Genomic DNA, 13,985 nt, shown 5'->3' with positions numbered 1-13,985 from the left:
GGAGAGGGCTTAATTTTTTGCGTGCCGAGCTGATTTTTTTAATTATTCCATTTTTCTGCAGATTAGTTCTTTTGATTACCCGATATTGCATTTTAATGCAATGTAGCGGCGACCAAAAAAACGTAATTTGGGCGTTTTGATTTTTTTTCTCGCTACGCCGATTAGCGATCAGGTTAATCTTTTTTTATTGATAGATCTGGTGATTCTGAACGCGGCGATACCAAATATGTGTAGGTTTGATTTTTTTTTTTATTGCTTTATTTTGATTGGGGCGATAAAGAGGGGTGAATTGAACAATATATATATATATATATATATATATATATATATATATATATATATATATATATATATATATATATATATATATATATATATATATATATATATATATATATATATTAATATTTTTAATCACATTTTTTTTTTATCTTGGCATGCTTCAATAGCCTCCATGGGAGGCTAGAAGCTGCCACTACTCGATCGCCTCTGCTACATAGAGATGATGCACAGATCACCTCTATGCAGCACAATTACAGGCTTGCTATGATCGCCGACCACAGGGTGGCGCTCATAGCAATCTGCCATCAACAACCATAGAGGTCTGGTTGTGATGACAACGCACAGAAGACCCCCGATCACGTGACGGGGGTCAGCGGTGCGCGTACTACTGCACGGCCGGCAGCGCTTGTTAAATGCCGCTGTCCGTTTGACAGTGGCACTTAACTAGTTAATGGGTGCGGACGGATCGCAATTCCGGTCGCGCCCATTGCGGGCACATGTCAGCTGTTGAAAACAGCTGACATGTCCCGGCTTTGAGGTGGGCTCACTGCTGGAGCCCACCTCAAAGAGGGGGATACTGCCAGCTGACGTACTATTCTGTCAGCTGGCAGAAAGAAGTTAAAAAAAGTGACCCCATTGTAGAAATTGCACCTGTCCGTGAATTCATCTATGGCTACAGTGACTATTTTGTAACATCCACGCCCTTTTTCTGGAAAATCGCAAATATGATAGTTTAGTGCTCACACATTGTGTCCCCATACAGAGTAGAGCCTCCATACATTGTGCCCAGCTTGTGCTTCTGGCAATACGCACCCGTAAATTGTTAATTGCGCTGTCCCCACTATAATAACACCAAACATGTGGCCGCTTACAGCAGTTTAGGCACAGTGGAGCTCCGAAGGATAACCACATTTAGATTTGAAAGCACGAGATTCACTGGATTTTATTTGAGGGGCAAGAGCCTTTTCCAGAGTCTTTGTTCTATCAGTAATGTGGGACCACCCTAAAGATCCAGTGACAGATGACGGACCTGAGTGAGGGCTGGTTTTGTGTGGTATAAATTAGGGGTTTTTATTGGTAACATTTTAGGGTACCTAATTTTTTTTTATTGCTGTTAGTATAAGGCTGGGGTCACATTCTTATGTTCTATGCTGAGCATTTATGTCTGGGTTTCCGTGTAAATCCCATAAAAATTACAATTCAGAAGAAACCCCAGACATAACCAGCTCCTTTAATGAGGCAGATGGAGACGCTTTGGACTTAGTTTGTCATCTGTTCCGATGGGATCCATCTTTTTAAGCATTCATAGAACTGGTCAACCACACACTAAAAAGACAAATAAAATGACGAGACACCACGCAGGGGTCAGGGGTTTTATGAAAGGGGCAATCCTTTTAAAACACATATATCTATTACATATACACATTTTAAATCCATAAGTAGCATTCATAGCAAGCTTAAAAAAATAGAAAGATGACAATATGAAAATGAATGCCAGTTATTGAAATTATGCGCAAAACATAAGCATAGGTCTAAAAATATAATGAATAACCATTAGTATCTACTATATAACTGTCTAAGGGTCACTTCCGTCTTTCTCTCACGGAAATCCCGCGTTGCTGATTTTTACTATTGATGACATAAAATAACATATAATGTTTAAAATAAAAAAAATAAAAAACTCATTATATACTCACCCTCCGGTGGCTCCCGGATCCAGCCCAGGACTTTCCATCTCCTCGCGCGCCACTCCGGTCGCAATAATGCATTGCTGCAATGACCGGAGAGGACGTAGCGGTCTCGCGAGACCGCATCATCATCACGTGTTATTGCCGCTTGGGACCGAAGCGGCGCGCGAGGAGCGGGAAAGGCCTGGGATGGATCCGGGGGCCGTCGGAGGGTGAGTATATAACTATTTTTTATTTTAATTCTTTTTTTTTTTTTTTTTCTTTAACAGGGATATGGTGCTTACATTGCTATATACTACGTGGGCTGTGCAATATACTACATGGGCTGTGCAATATACTACGTGGGCTGTGCAATATACTACGTGGGCTGTGCAATATACTACGTGGGCTGTGCAATATACTACGTGGGCTGTGCAATATACTACGTGGGCTGTGCAATATACTACGTGGGCTGTGCAATATACTTCGTGGGCTGTGCAATATACTTCGTGGGCTGTGTTATACACTACGTGGGCTGTGTTATACACTACGTGGGCTGTGTTATACACTACGTGGGCTGTTATACACTACGTGGGCTGTGTTATACACTACGTGGGCTGTGTTATACACTGCGTGGGCTGTGTTATACACTGCGTGGGCTGTGTTATACACTGCGTGGGCTGTGTTATACACTGCGTGGGCTGTTATATACTACGTGGCTGTGTTATATTCTATGTCGGCTGCTATATACTACGTGGCTGTGCTATATACTACGTGGCTGTGCTATATACTACGTTGGCGCGGGATTTGAACCACGCTTTGCTAATTGGTCGCGCCCGGCCAGCTGAATTCTGTGTATTCATTGTATTATTCTAAAATCTTCATAAATAAACTACATACATATTCTAGAATACCCGATGTGTTAGAATTGGGCCACCATCTAGTTAACTTTATAAAAGAGATCACCATTTACATTGAATTACAGACACAATAAGTGAAACTTACCAGGAATGTGTACAAATCCTTATTGCAAGTAATTTTAAGGGGGCTTTCAGATCCAATAGGTTTCGGATCACATCTAGCTGTACATTCCTAGTAAGTTAAATGCAAATATAAAAGGTCACAAAATGAAGAGTAAAGGAAAAATTATTCAAAATACTTTACAGGAGGCTATATTTCACAAAAGTTGCTGTTTATTGAAACAAGCCTGAATTGGGAAGTCATGAAGTTAAAAGATGCTGATCACAGGCTAATCTGCCTCACCAGTGTGAAGTAACTTGGCCAGCAGTCTTATATGCAAGGTGAGAGTTCTACAGACAATAACGTAAATCTGTGTAGTGTAGAAGCTTATGCATTTACATTTATACATTACACATATTTGTGATACTATCTCATGTTTTTATTTATGTTAGGAGCATTAAAGGGGATGTCCAGGTATGTAATGAGTCTGCAGTCATTCTTTGTGACTGCAGACTTCTGACTTCTCACAGTGTGCACTGCACTCTGTCAGGATTCTCTCGTACTGGCGATTTACATACATGCGGTCACGTGCTGACTAGACATGTGTGGCCTCACTCAATGAAAATGAACTGAGTGAGGCCGGGCACGTCTAGTCGGAATGTGGTCAGAGGTATACAAATCACATGCTTGTGCTGACATGACTTTCCACCGGCAAGGGAGAATCTTAAAAGTGTGCAGTGCATTAGTTGTGAGAATTCAGAAGCTGCAATGTCAGGATTCAGCTCTGCAGGTTCCAGTAGTTGTCACATGGACACTTCACTCATATGTGATTTTCATACTTATGGTCCTGTGACAACGAGCTTCTCTTCCTGCTTCTCTGTTTTTCATTGATCATTGAGAGCATTAGGGAGAGCGGCTAGTCGGTACATAACTAAGTGTGCAAATCGCATATGTCCTTGGGAAGGGGTGGTGTTATGATCCTGGTGGTTAGGAACACATAAACTGACCTGATAAATAACCAGAAAATAAGGACAAGTTCTGGGGATGTGGGAACTTTACTGACCGCAATCCTGATCCTATCAACACACACTATAGGCAGCCGTGGAGCGTTCCTGACTCTGCCTAGACGCCTCTTCACAGCCTGAGAACTAACTATCCCTAAAGAGAAACAAAGCCTCACTTGCCTCAGAGAAAATTACCCCAAAGTGTAGGCAGCCCCCCACGAATAATAACGGTGAGTTAAGGGGAAAACACAAACATAGAGATGAAAACAGGTTTTAGCAAATGAGGCCCGCTAGTAACTAAATAGTCAGAAGATAGCAAGGAATCTGTGCGGTCAGTATAAAATGCTACAAAATATCCACGCATTGAATACAAAAGACCCCCACACCGACTCACGATGTGAGGGGCGCAACTCTGCACCCCAGAACTTCCAGCTAGCAAGAAAATAGCATATAAGCAAGCTGGACTGAACTCATCATATACTGAGAAACATTTTCAAAAAAGCAATGAGCAAAAATGAACAAGCATGAACTTAGCTTCTCCAAGAGGAGACAGGTCACAGGGAAGTCCCAGAGAGATCTGAACCAGTACTGAATACAACGACAGCAGGCAACAAGTAAAGGTCCAGGTGGAGTTAAATAGGCAGCAAGCCTAGCAGGAAACGAGGCAGCTGGAGTCCAACTACAGACCAGCCGTAACACTCAAAGCCACCAGAGGGAGCCCAAGAACAGAACTCACAAAGTACCACTCATGACCACAGGAGGGAGCCCAAGAACGGAATTCACAACAGGGTGGCACCAAAATGAATTCTTGCCCCGGGTGCCAGAAAACCTAGATACAACTCTGTACCTTCCTGTGGTATATTAGCAAAAAAAAAATGCAAATTCCCGGATATCCCCTTTAATACTTTGATAATTTCCAGCCACTTTTTCCTCCAAATATTCAGTGCACCACTTTTTCATAATGTGTGCGCTGATGCTTACTCTCGTCCCTTATTTTACTTATAGCACTTGATTTAATTACCACCCGCATATATACTTCCTAGTACTTTATTTCCAATAATAGTGGACCAATTGCATACGCCTGCATACACCGGCTGATGGGAATCTTTGTCTGTGGTAATCCGCTCACACAGGGATCCCGCTCCCATCTGCACAAACTCCCATAACATTGGCCCAAAAAAGACAGGGACTCACAAATACAGCTTGTTATATTTGTGATACTTATTTGCTATCAATATTATATTTGTCATTACAGTAGTTATGGTCTTTGCTGTCAATCCTCAATCAACTAATCCCCACCCCTGTATATTCTTGCCACTATTTTACACATTTAAACTTGGTACTTGCAACGGTTTCCCACAGTCTTTTCCTTTTTTATGGCATAATCCTATACCATAAGCATCAACACAGCGTCATTTGTAGTTTTGCATCACTGAACTGTCTGAGGAAGGCATTAAACGCAGGACAGCTCTGCTTGTGTCAGCTGTGTTATTACCAGTTCTATTGTGGAGCAGTGGGGGACAGTTGAGCTCAGTTGAAACCAGCCAACAGGACAATGATGTAAAAACCCACAGGTATCTATACTGATAAAGATGGGCTAGAAGAGTTGAGTACAGGAGCGTACAATGCACACAAGCATAGCTTGCATTGTAAAGGCAGATTAAACTATGTCAGAGGTAGAGGCAGAGCTTTGCAGGCAGGAAGCCAGGTGATAAACACTGTACTGTGCATGAGGAACCACGGACATCGAAAAGCTACTGGATGGTATAGAGAGCTTGAAGAGTAATTCTTTGAAGGGGAAGGGGGGGAGGTGGGATATGTGCAAAACAAGTAAGAAATTTAAAAGCGAGTTTTATTGGCTCATATTAATAATTACATGTACATTATAATCAGACCACACTGTGATATTGAGAATAACCCTTTAAAAAGGAGCTATCACTAGGTCATAAGTGGACAGGGTTTCCTCTTAGGCTAGGTTCACATTGCGTTAAGTGCAGTCCGTTCAACGCATACGTTAAACGGACTGCGCCACACAAGTGCCTTTTAAAGATCGCGTTATGCGATCGCGCTAGCGCAGATGCTCCATCAGTGCTAGCCGTGACGGACCCCGAAACACTGCAGACCTCGTCCGAGGGTCCGTCACAGAATTACGGCACATCACTAACGCATGCCGATTATGACATGCGTTAGCGATGAGCTACATAATGGCAGTCAATGGGTGCGCTTAACGCATCCGTTACATAGCGTTAGTGCTGCTATGTAACGGATGCCGTCAGCGGATTGCCATTAACGCAATGTGAACCGAGCCTTATTTTATTCCAAATGTACCTCAGAGAATTAGACGTCTTGTTAGTGTGTTGTATTTTAATACATATTACAGATTTAGCGATATGGTTTTTTTTGTTTGTTGGTAATTAGAAAGAGAGCATGACTCAGGATTCTCTGGGAGGGATGCATTTAGGCTGCTCTGAAAAAAATGCCTTGTGAGCCACGGCCACTTGATAAAGACCATAATATTAGCACTAAATAAACAGGTGAATAGCTATGGACCCATATAATGGATTAAAAAGAAAAATGTAATACTCGGGAGGGCAGAAGGAATAGAAAAAGAGTAAGAACTAGCCACTCTTGACTCCTCTTTACAGGGATACCCCAAGGAGCTTCTCTCCCTCCTGGGCCATTATGCAACAGATCAGGGGCCATGGCCTGCTCCTGATTATCATAACAGCCTGCCTCCTGATAACATCTCCCTTCCATGCAATCTGAGATCAGCGGCCCCTGCCAAGCTGTGGTCTTTCTATCTCTACTTTGCTTGGCCAACCCGTCCCCTGGCAATCAATGCCTGCTAGTTTCACTCCTCTTTATTACAATCATAGCTCCCTCCGCACTTCTTGACATGTCAGATCAGGGCTCTGCCTCTGCTCCCTGCCTGACAAATGACAATACACACACACTGTCATGGACTGTTCTGCAATGAATCTCAGCATGAATTTGCAGCTTCTTTCCGACATGACCAGGAGTGTGAAGGGAGCCATGACTATAATAAAGAAGCTGTGAAGCTAGCAGACAGGATCCCAAGTAAAGAGTGGAAGGGCAGACAGAGCACAGAGAGACTGAAGCTTGGCAGGATCAAGACACGCCACCTGATCTCAGATTGCATGGAAGTAGAAGTTATCAGTCAGCTGGTTGTTACTAAAAGCCAGGAGCAGGCCATGCCCTAGCCTAGATCTGTGACAATGTTCCAGAAGGGAAGGGAAGCACTGAGGAGCTGCTCCACCATCACATTCAATAGCAGGTACTGTCAGAATTATAAACACTATAGATTTTAAATTTATAGTTTATAAAGGCATGTCCAGGAGAATACGTACTTTTTTTTTTTTTAACTCCCCTGGAGTACCAAGTAAAATGATATGCGAGATGTTGATAATCATTTACTAATTAGCATAACAGTCATGAAAGGAGTTATACAAATCAAAGGCTGCAGGCCTTGGATCACTGCCTATCCCTCCATGTTCTGAACAGGTAATTTAAGGAGGTTACCTGAAGGAGAGCAGACATGGAGTGCGCATACACAGAAGCTAACAAGTAGCTGACCTTTGCTAGAAGGGCAAACTTAGACTGCGTACATCCTAATTACTAAAGAGGTGCTAATCAGTACAATGTGAAAAATACTGCCCCAAAGTCAGCTCGAGGACCTCCATATTAGAGGCAGCACACAACAATGGAACTACAATATTTTCTATGGCACATCTATATAATCTGACTCTGACACAATATATTATATCCATGATCAGGGCAACATATTTGTATCTGAGGGTAAAATCCCAAACACTTTGGTAGCTGGCAATCGACAGGAAAGCAGTATCTCCCTATATTATGGATACATCATATTCATGTGTGGTATCTATAGAATGCTTGAAGGATGTTCATTAAGATGACTCATTTTGTTTCTGGAGATTCCTTGGAGAAAATAAGGCCGAAAACTGAATTGGAATCAACCCTAATCAGTCGTCATGTGACCTCAGCTGAAAGAGGAGTGGGAGGTCGGGTAGACCATTTTATAACATGGTCTCCAAGACATGTCATTGTCAGACCCTAAAGGTACCTTCACACTAAACGATATCGCTAGTGATCCGTGACGTTGCAGCGTCCTGGCTAGCGATATCGTTGAGTGTGACACGCAGCAGCGATCACGATCCTGCTGTGATATCGCTGGTCGTTGGTTAAAGTTCAGAACTTTATTTGGTCGTCAGATCGCCGTGTATCGTTGTGTTTGACAGCAAAAGCAACGATGCCAGCAATGTTTTACAATGGTAACCAGGGTAAATATCGGGTTACTAAGCGCAGGGCCGCGCTTAGTAACCCGATGTTTACCCTGGTTACCAGTGTAAAATGTAAAAAAACAAACAGTACATACTCACCTTCGCGTCCCCCGCCGTCCGCTTCCTGCACTGACTGAGCGCCGGCCGTAAAGTGAAAGCACAGCACAGCGGTGACGTCACCGCTCTGCTGTTAGGGCCGGCACTCAGTCAGTGCTGGAAGTGAACGCCGGGGGACGCGAAGGTGAGTATGTAGTGTTTGTTTTTTTACATTTTACACTGGTAACCAGGGTAAACATCGGGTTACTAAGCGCGGCCCTGCGCTTAGCAACCCGATGTTTACCCTGGTTACCCGGGGACCTTGGCATCGTTGGTCGCTGGAGAGCGGTCTGTGTGACAGCTCTCCAGCGACCACACAGCGACGCTGCAGCGATCGGTATCGTTGTCTATCGCTGCAGCGTCGCTTTAGTGTGAAGGTACCTTTAGAGCAGAAATGAGTATTGCAGATCTAGCCATATTTCCTTCGGTGTTCTCCTCAGCCAAAAGCAATCACAGATGCAATTTGTAAGACTTATCTGTATTTTATTCCTTTTATTTTATACTGTCTTTGCTTTATAATTTCATTGTTTAGTCATGAGCAAATGTACTCGTTACTCGAGATTTCTCGAGCATGCTCGGGGGTCCTCAGAGTACTTTTTAGTGCTCGGAGTTTTAGTTTTTCTTGCCGCAGCTGAATGATTTACATCTGATAGCCAGCTTAAGTACATGTGGGGATTCCCTAGCAACCAGGCAACCCCCACATGTACTTATGCTGGCTAACAGATGCAAATCATTCAGCTGTGGAAAGAAAAACTAAAACTAAAACAATACAATACAATACAATATACAATCCCATAGACTGCACCAGTCACTCATTGAGCCTTAGAAGTAGTATTCACAAGTAACACACCTACCAGATATTTTTGACAATCTGGTCGAATTTGTCTGTAAAGAAAAATAAAAACCATTTGTATTTAATAAATGACGGCAAAGTATCACAGAACCAATAGGTTTAGAAATATAAAAATTATTTTTGAATATACACAAGAAAGCCAGCATTACAAAAGAAGCCAACATTTACTTTCTATTAAAATAGTACACTATAATACAAAGGTACTCTTTATAATAAACATTTTTATTAGGTATTTCAATAACAACCTACACTAATCAATTTATGTCATTAGCAAAGAAACATGCATTAGTTGCCAAATCATTTCAGAGTTGCATAGTATTCCTAAATTAGAATAAAATGGAGATACATGGGTAGAAATAAAATGTAATCTGCAAAATAAAATATAAATCATAATTTCTATGTCTCCTCTCCCATATCATTATAGATGCCTCCTTTCCAACAAATCTAAATCAGATTTTAAATCAGAGAAATCAGATTTTACCTCTTTGCATTTAGGGCATGGTGTCAGGCAATCAAGTGTATTGGGCTATGTGGGGATGTTCAAACCACACATAACCAAACGCATTAATTTAAAGAAAGTTTCTCATCAACGTTCATGACCAACAACTCCCCCACCCTCCAATATGTTTTGTTAGTCATTTGAGAAGATTGTCCCATTTCTTCTAATCTACATACAGCACTATAGGAGTTAACTTCTTGATTTGTTGACCTTAAAGGAGTTGACTGTAAGGGTACCGTCACACAGTGCAATTTTGATCGCTACGACGGTACGATTCGTGACGTTCTAGCGATATCGTTACGATATCGCAGTGTCTGACACGCAGCAGCGATCAGGGATCCTGCTGAGAATCGTACGTCGTAGCAGATCGTTTGGAACTTTCTTTCGTCGCTTGATCACCCGCTGACATCGCTGGATCGTTGTGTGTGACAGCGATCCAGCGATGCGTTCGCTGGTAACCAGGGTAAACATCGGGTAACTAAGCGCAGGGCCGCGCTTAGTAACCCGATGTTTACCGTGGTTACCAGCGTAAAAGTTAAAAAAAAAAAAACCGTACATGCTCACCATCTGATGTCCGTCCGGTCCCTTGCCGTCCGCTTCCCGCTCTGACTGTCTGCCGGCCGGAAAGTGAGAGCAGATCACAGCGGTGACGTCACCGCTGCACTCTGCTCTCACTGTACGGCCGGATCTGTCAGAGCAGGAAGCGGACGGCAAGGGACCGGACGGACATCAGATGGTGAGCATGTACGGTTTTTTTTTTTTTACTTTTACGCTGGTAACCACGGTAAACATCGGGTTACTAAGCACGGCCCTGCGCTTAGTTACCCGATGTTTACCCTGGTTACCCGGGGACTTCGGCATCGCTCCAGCGCCGTGATTGCAACGTGTGACCGCAGTCTACGACGCTGGAGCGATAATCATACGATCGCTGCGACGTCACGGATCGTGCCGTCGTAGCGATCAAAATTGCACTGTGTGACAGTACCCTAACTTTAACATTGTTGACTTATGATTAGGATAGGTGATCAATGTCTGATCGGTGGGAGTGCGACTCCTTGCACCTCTCGTCAATCAACTGTTCCTTGTATCGGCACTGGCTGGAACCACTCAGTTGCACAGAACAGCTCCATCAACGGAATACTGGCTTAGGCCAGGTACTACACATCCACACCCTATTGATTGGAATTGGTGGCAGATGTGCAGCACCCGGCCGTAACCACTATACAGCAGACAGAGCTGTCCTGTGCAGCTCCGCAACTGAGAAGTTCCGGACAACGGGAACAGCTAATTGGCAGGGGTGCATCGTGTCACACCCCCACAGATCAGACACTGATGACCTATCCTTGGTCCCGAGCAACCCCTTTTATACTAGAGTATATTCCAATTCCCTGAAGGTATTGAAATACGTTAGGGACTTCATCTAATGAATCAGCAAGGAAAATCATAATGTCGCCTGCAATTAATGACAACCTGACTTCATTATTCCTTACCAAGATACCCATTGTGTCAAATGTTGACTGGAGTTATCTAGAAGGAGGTTCAATAGCCTTTTCTACATCTATTTTAAGGCTGGATAGACTAGAGAGGGTGCATTTTAACTGGTGTCTAAGATTGTGAACACCTAACATATTTGAAAATTGCTAATCTACCTTTAACGAAGCCAACTTGTTGTGGTGTTCAGTTTGGAAAATATAGTTGAGAATTTGTTCACCGTTAATTATTTTTTTACATTAATTTCAGATCTAGATCAATGAGAGAGATTGATCTATAGGAAAAATATCAAAGCTCTTTACCCGTTTTAGTCAATGCATTAAATATAAGCATTATTATTATCTACTTTGGGTATCCAATTGCCAGCTAAATATAAATTACAGTGAAACAGGGTTAATTGATTACATAGAATTAAAAAAAATTCTTCTGAATAACCAGCTGGACATGGGGCCGTCTGTGACTAATGTTATTATGGACTCTTATTACCTTTTCTTGTCATATTGGTTCTTGCTCTCAAAGTTTAAGATTTAACTATGTTAGCCAATTGGGTAGAGAGGGCAGTAGACTCATCCTTTTTGTTTTTAGATCTGTCATTTTTATTGAATTTTATATCATTTTAACAATCAAAGATAAAAATAAAGCCATCACATTTTGACAAATTAGAAAATCAGGTAAATTAAAGATGACTTGTTGGGGAACATTTGCCTCTTGCGGCATCAAAGCAAATTGTATGTTGAAACAATAATAAACAATCAAAAGTTGTAATATCTTAATAAAAGTTATAGTTGACGCCATTTAAAACAAACTACATCCACATATTCATCTCAGAATTCTTATCTAATACACAAAACTTACAAGGACGAGACGCATACACAATGAGGTATAGGGAAAAAAAAGTACAAGAGTTTGAAAACTTCTTAACTATTATTTTGGGCCCCAAAATAATCTCTCATCCTTTTGATATTTCACAGAATGTACACAATATTGTTTAACATTCACCAGATCATTATAGATTTCTCCATGACAGTAATTGATTTACATAATATTAATTGGTTTGAATTGTGCCTTAGTAAAACGAACTAGGTATTCTCCTGCCTTGTTACAAACCTTGTTTTGAGGGGTTTGTCTGAAACCTGATGTAAGCCAATAGTAATATTTCCCTATATTCAACAAGTTCAGTGGAAAGTCTTTTTGTTTCACTGTATAGGAAAATATACGTCCTTTCATTAATCTCTGCCGATTTTGTTATTTGGTAATAGTGTGTCAGAGAATGCAAAATGTGAAGAAAAAAAAATTCTAGATTTTTTTTTTTTTAATTGATTTTCAAAGTTCGGAAAAAGTGCGAATTTCGGTGATGCCTGCCTTTACATTTCTCCTCATAACTCAGGCTAGAAAAAAGATAGAGATACAAAATAAACACCATTCTACTCAGAACTGTACAGGCTTTCACCAGATATGTCACAAGTGTATCTTTGCTAATATTTTACCATGCGAACGAAAACGCAAATTTTAAAACGCATTTCCGAAAAAAAAAACACTTTTAATTTCAAAATGTCAAAAACTGCACATGTGCCTGCTATGCTCCTAGCCACACCTGTACCAAAATGCAAGTTGGGATTGTGATGGCATCATATTTAAAAAAATAAAACTATTACAGTGTCAATTGAAAATCTTGAATTCAGATCTGTTCAACCTGTGGTCTAACAGTCTGGGGTCTATATTTACCAAATAATCCATGATTTTTAGATATTATTGTATCATGTTACAGCTTAGAAGCAGGAGAGGACAGAGGAGAAAGCTTTGTTAGGGCTGAGAATGAGCAGGGGTAGACAGTGAATGCAGAGGGGATGACAGGTCAGCAGCTGGAGCCTCCACAGGCCAGATTCACACCAAATCTTAACACCCAGGCAACTACTCAAATGGAGGGAGAAAAATTTTCTTACCATTCAGTTCATGTATTGTACAAACCAGGACTACGAAGAGGAGGAGAGTTTGTTAGAACATCGGTTACAAGAAGCAGAACCCATCACAGGGACTCGGCAATACGACACTGTCATCCCATGTAATGAAACAAATAAAAACAAGGATTTCTTCATTCAGCAAAGATAGTGAAGTCCATGAAGTGGTAGAAGGTGGCACAAGATCGGCAATGGATGACAAAACTGGTTATGTGACCTGTGAATATAATTGGTGCTGGTGGCGACTTCTGGACTCTCCAAAGATTGTGAAGATGAAGACGTAGAAGTGACTTTTCTGCACCTTCTGGTCCTTTGTGTATCCAAGAAAACCAGACATTGTAAAAGTTAACAAAAATCCGATAATAAGTCAGGTGGAGCCAAACACCATGACAGGCGGTACATACTCTGACACAAAAGGAAAGGGCCATTGCTAGTAAGCGCTTATGGACATTACATTTCACCCACTAGAAGGGACAAATTGATGATAAAAGCCCAGTGTAAAAACCTACTATTAATTGTTTGATTAGTTCATATTTTATAGAACAAGGATTTAACTACTGTACTATTCTTAAACACTTCATAAATTACATGTTTAGTGATATAATAGAAAAAACATTGTTCCATGTATAAATAGGTCGTAAAAGTATTGTTTTTTTTAATCTGGTTTTTAACATATTATGATCAGACTGTATTTAGAAAATCACAGAGGCTATGATCACCTTTTTTCTTTTGGCCTGCTCAGTATTTTCAACCTGAATGCATTGAACAAGTTGTGTTATGATGATTAAGATGTATTTATTCTGGCACTTCGCTATTTGTTTTTGGGTTTCTTTATTGTTGCATATAAATGTTG

The 13,985-nt window shown here is 41.4% G+C and overlaps 1 protein-coding gene across 8 annotated transcripts in view; it reads right to left on the bottom strand.

Moving 5' to 3' along the window:
• LOC143782318 (uncharacterized) overlaps positions 1-13,985 on the bottom strand; it is a 356,201-nt gene that overhangs the window by 164,165 nt on the left and 178,051 nt on the right. For all 8 annotated transcript variants that reach the window (XM_077269673.1, XM_077269669.1, XM_077269670.1 and 5 more), the window contains 2 exons: positions 9,186-9,216; positions 2,955-3,041 (listed from right to left, as the gene is read on the bottom strand). In XM_077269673.1, the coding sequence (XP_077125788.1) occupies positions 2,955-3,041; positions 9,186-9,216 (118 nt within the window). The remainder of the gene's footprint in view (positions 1-2,954; positions 3,042-9,185; positions 9,217-13,985) is intronic.

Source organism: Ranitomeya variabilis, chromosome 6, assembly GCF_051348905.1.
Source record: "Ranitomeya variabilis isolate aRanVar5 chromosome 6, aRanVar5.hap1, whole genome shotgun sequence".
In the NCBI taxonomy this organism is placed as follows: Eukaryota; Metazoa; Chordata; class Amphibia; order Anura; family Dendrobatidae; genus Ranitomeya; species Ranitomeya variabilis.
This window is presented reverse-complemented; position numbering and strand designations above follow the sequence as displayed.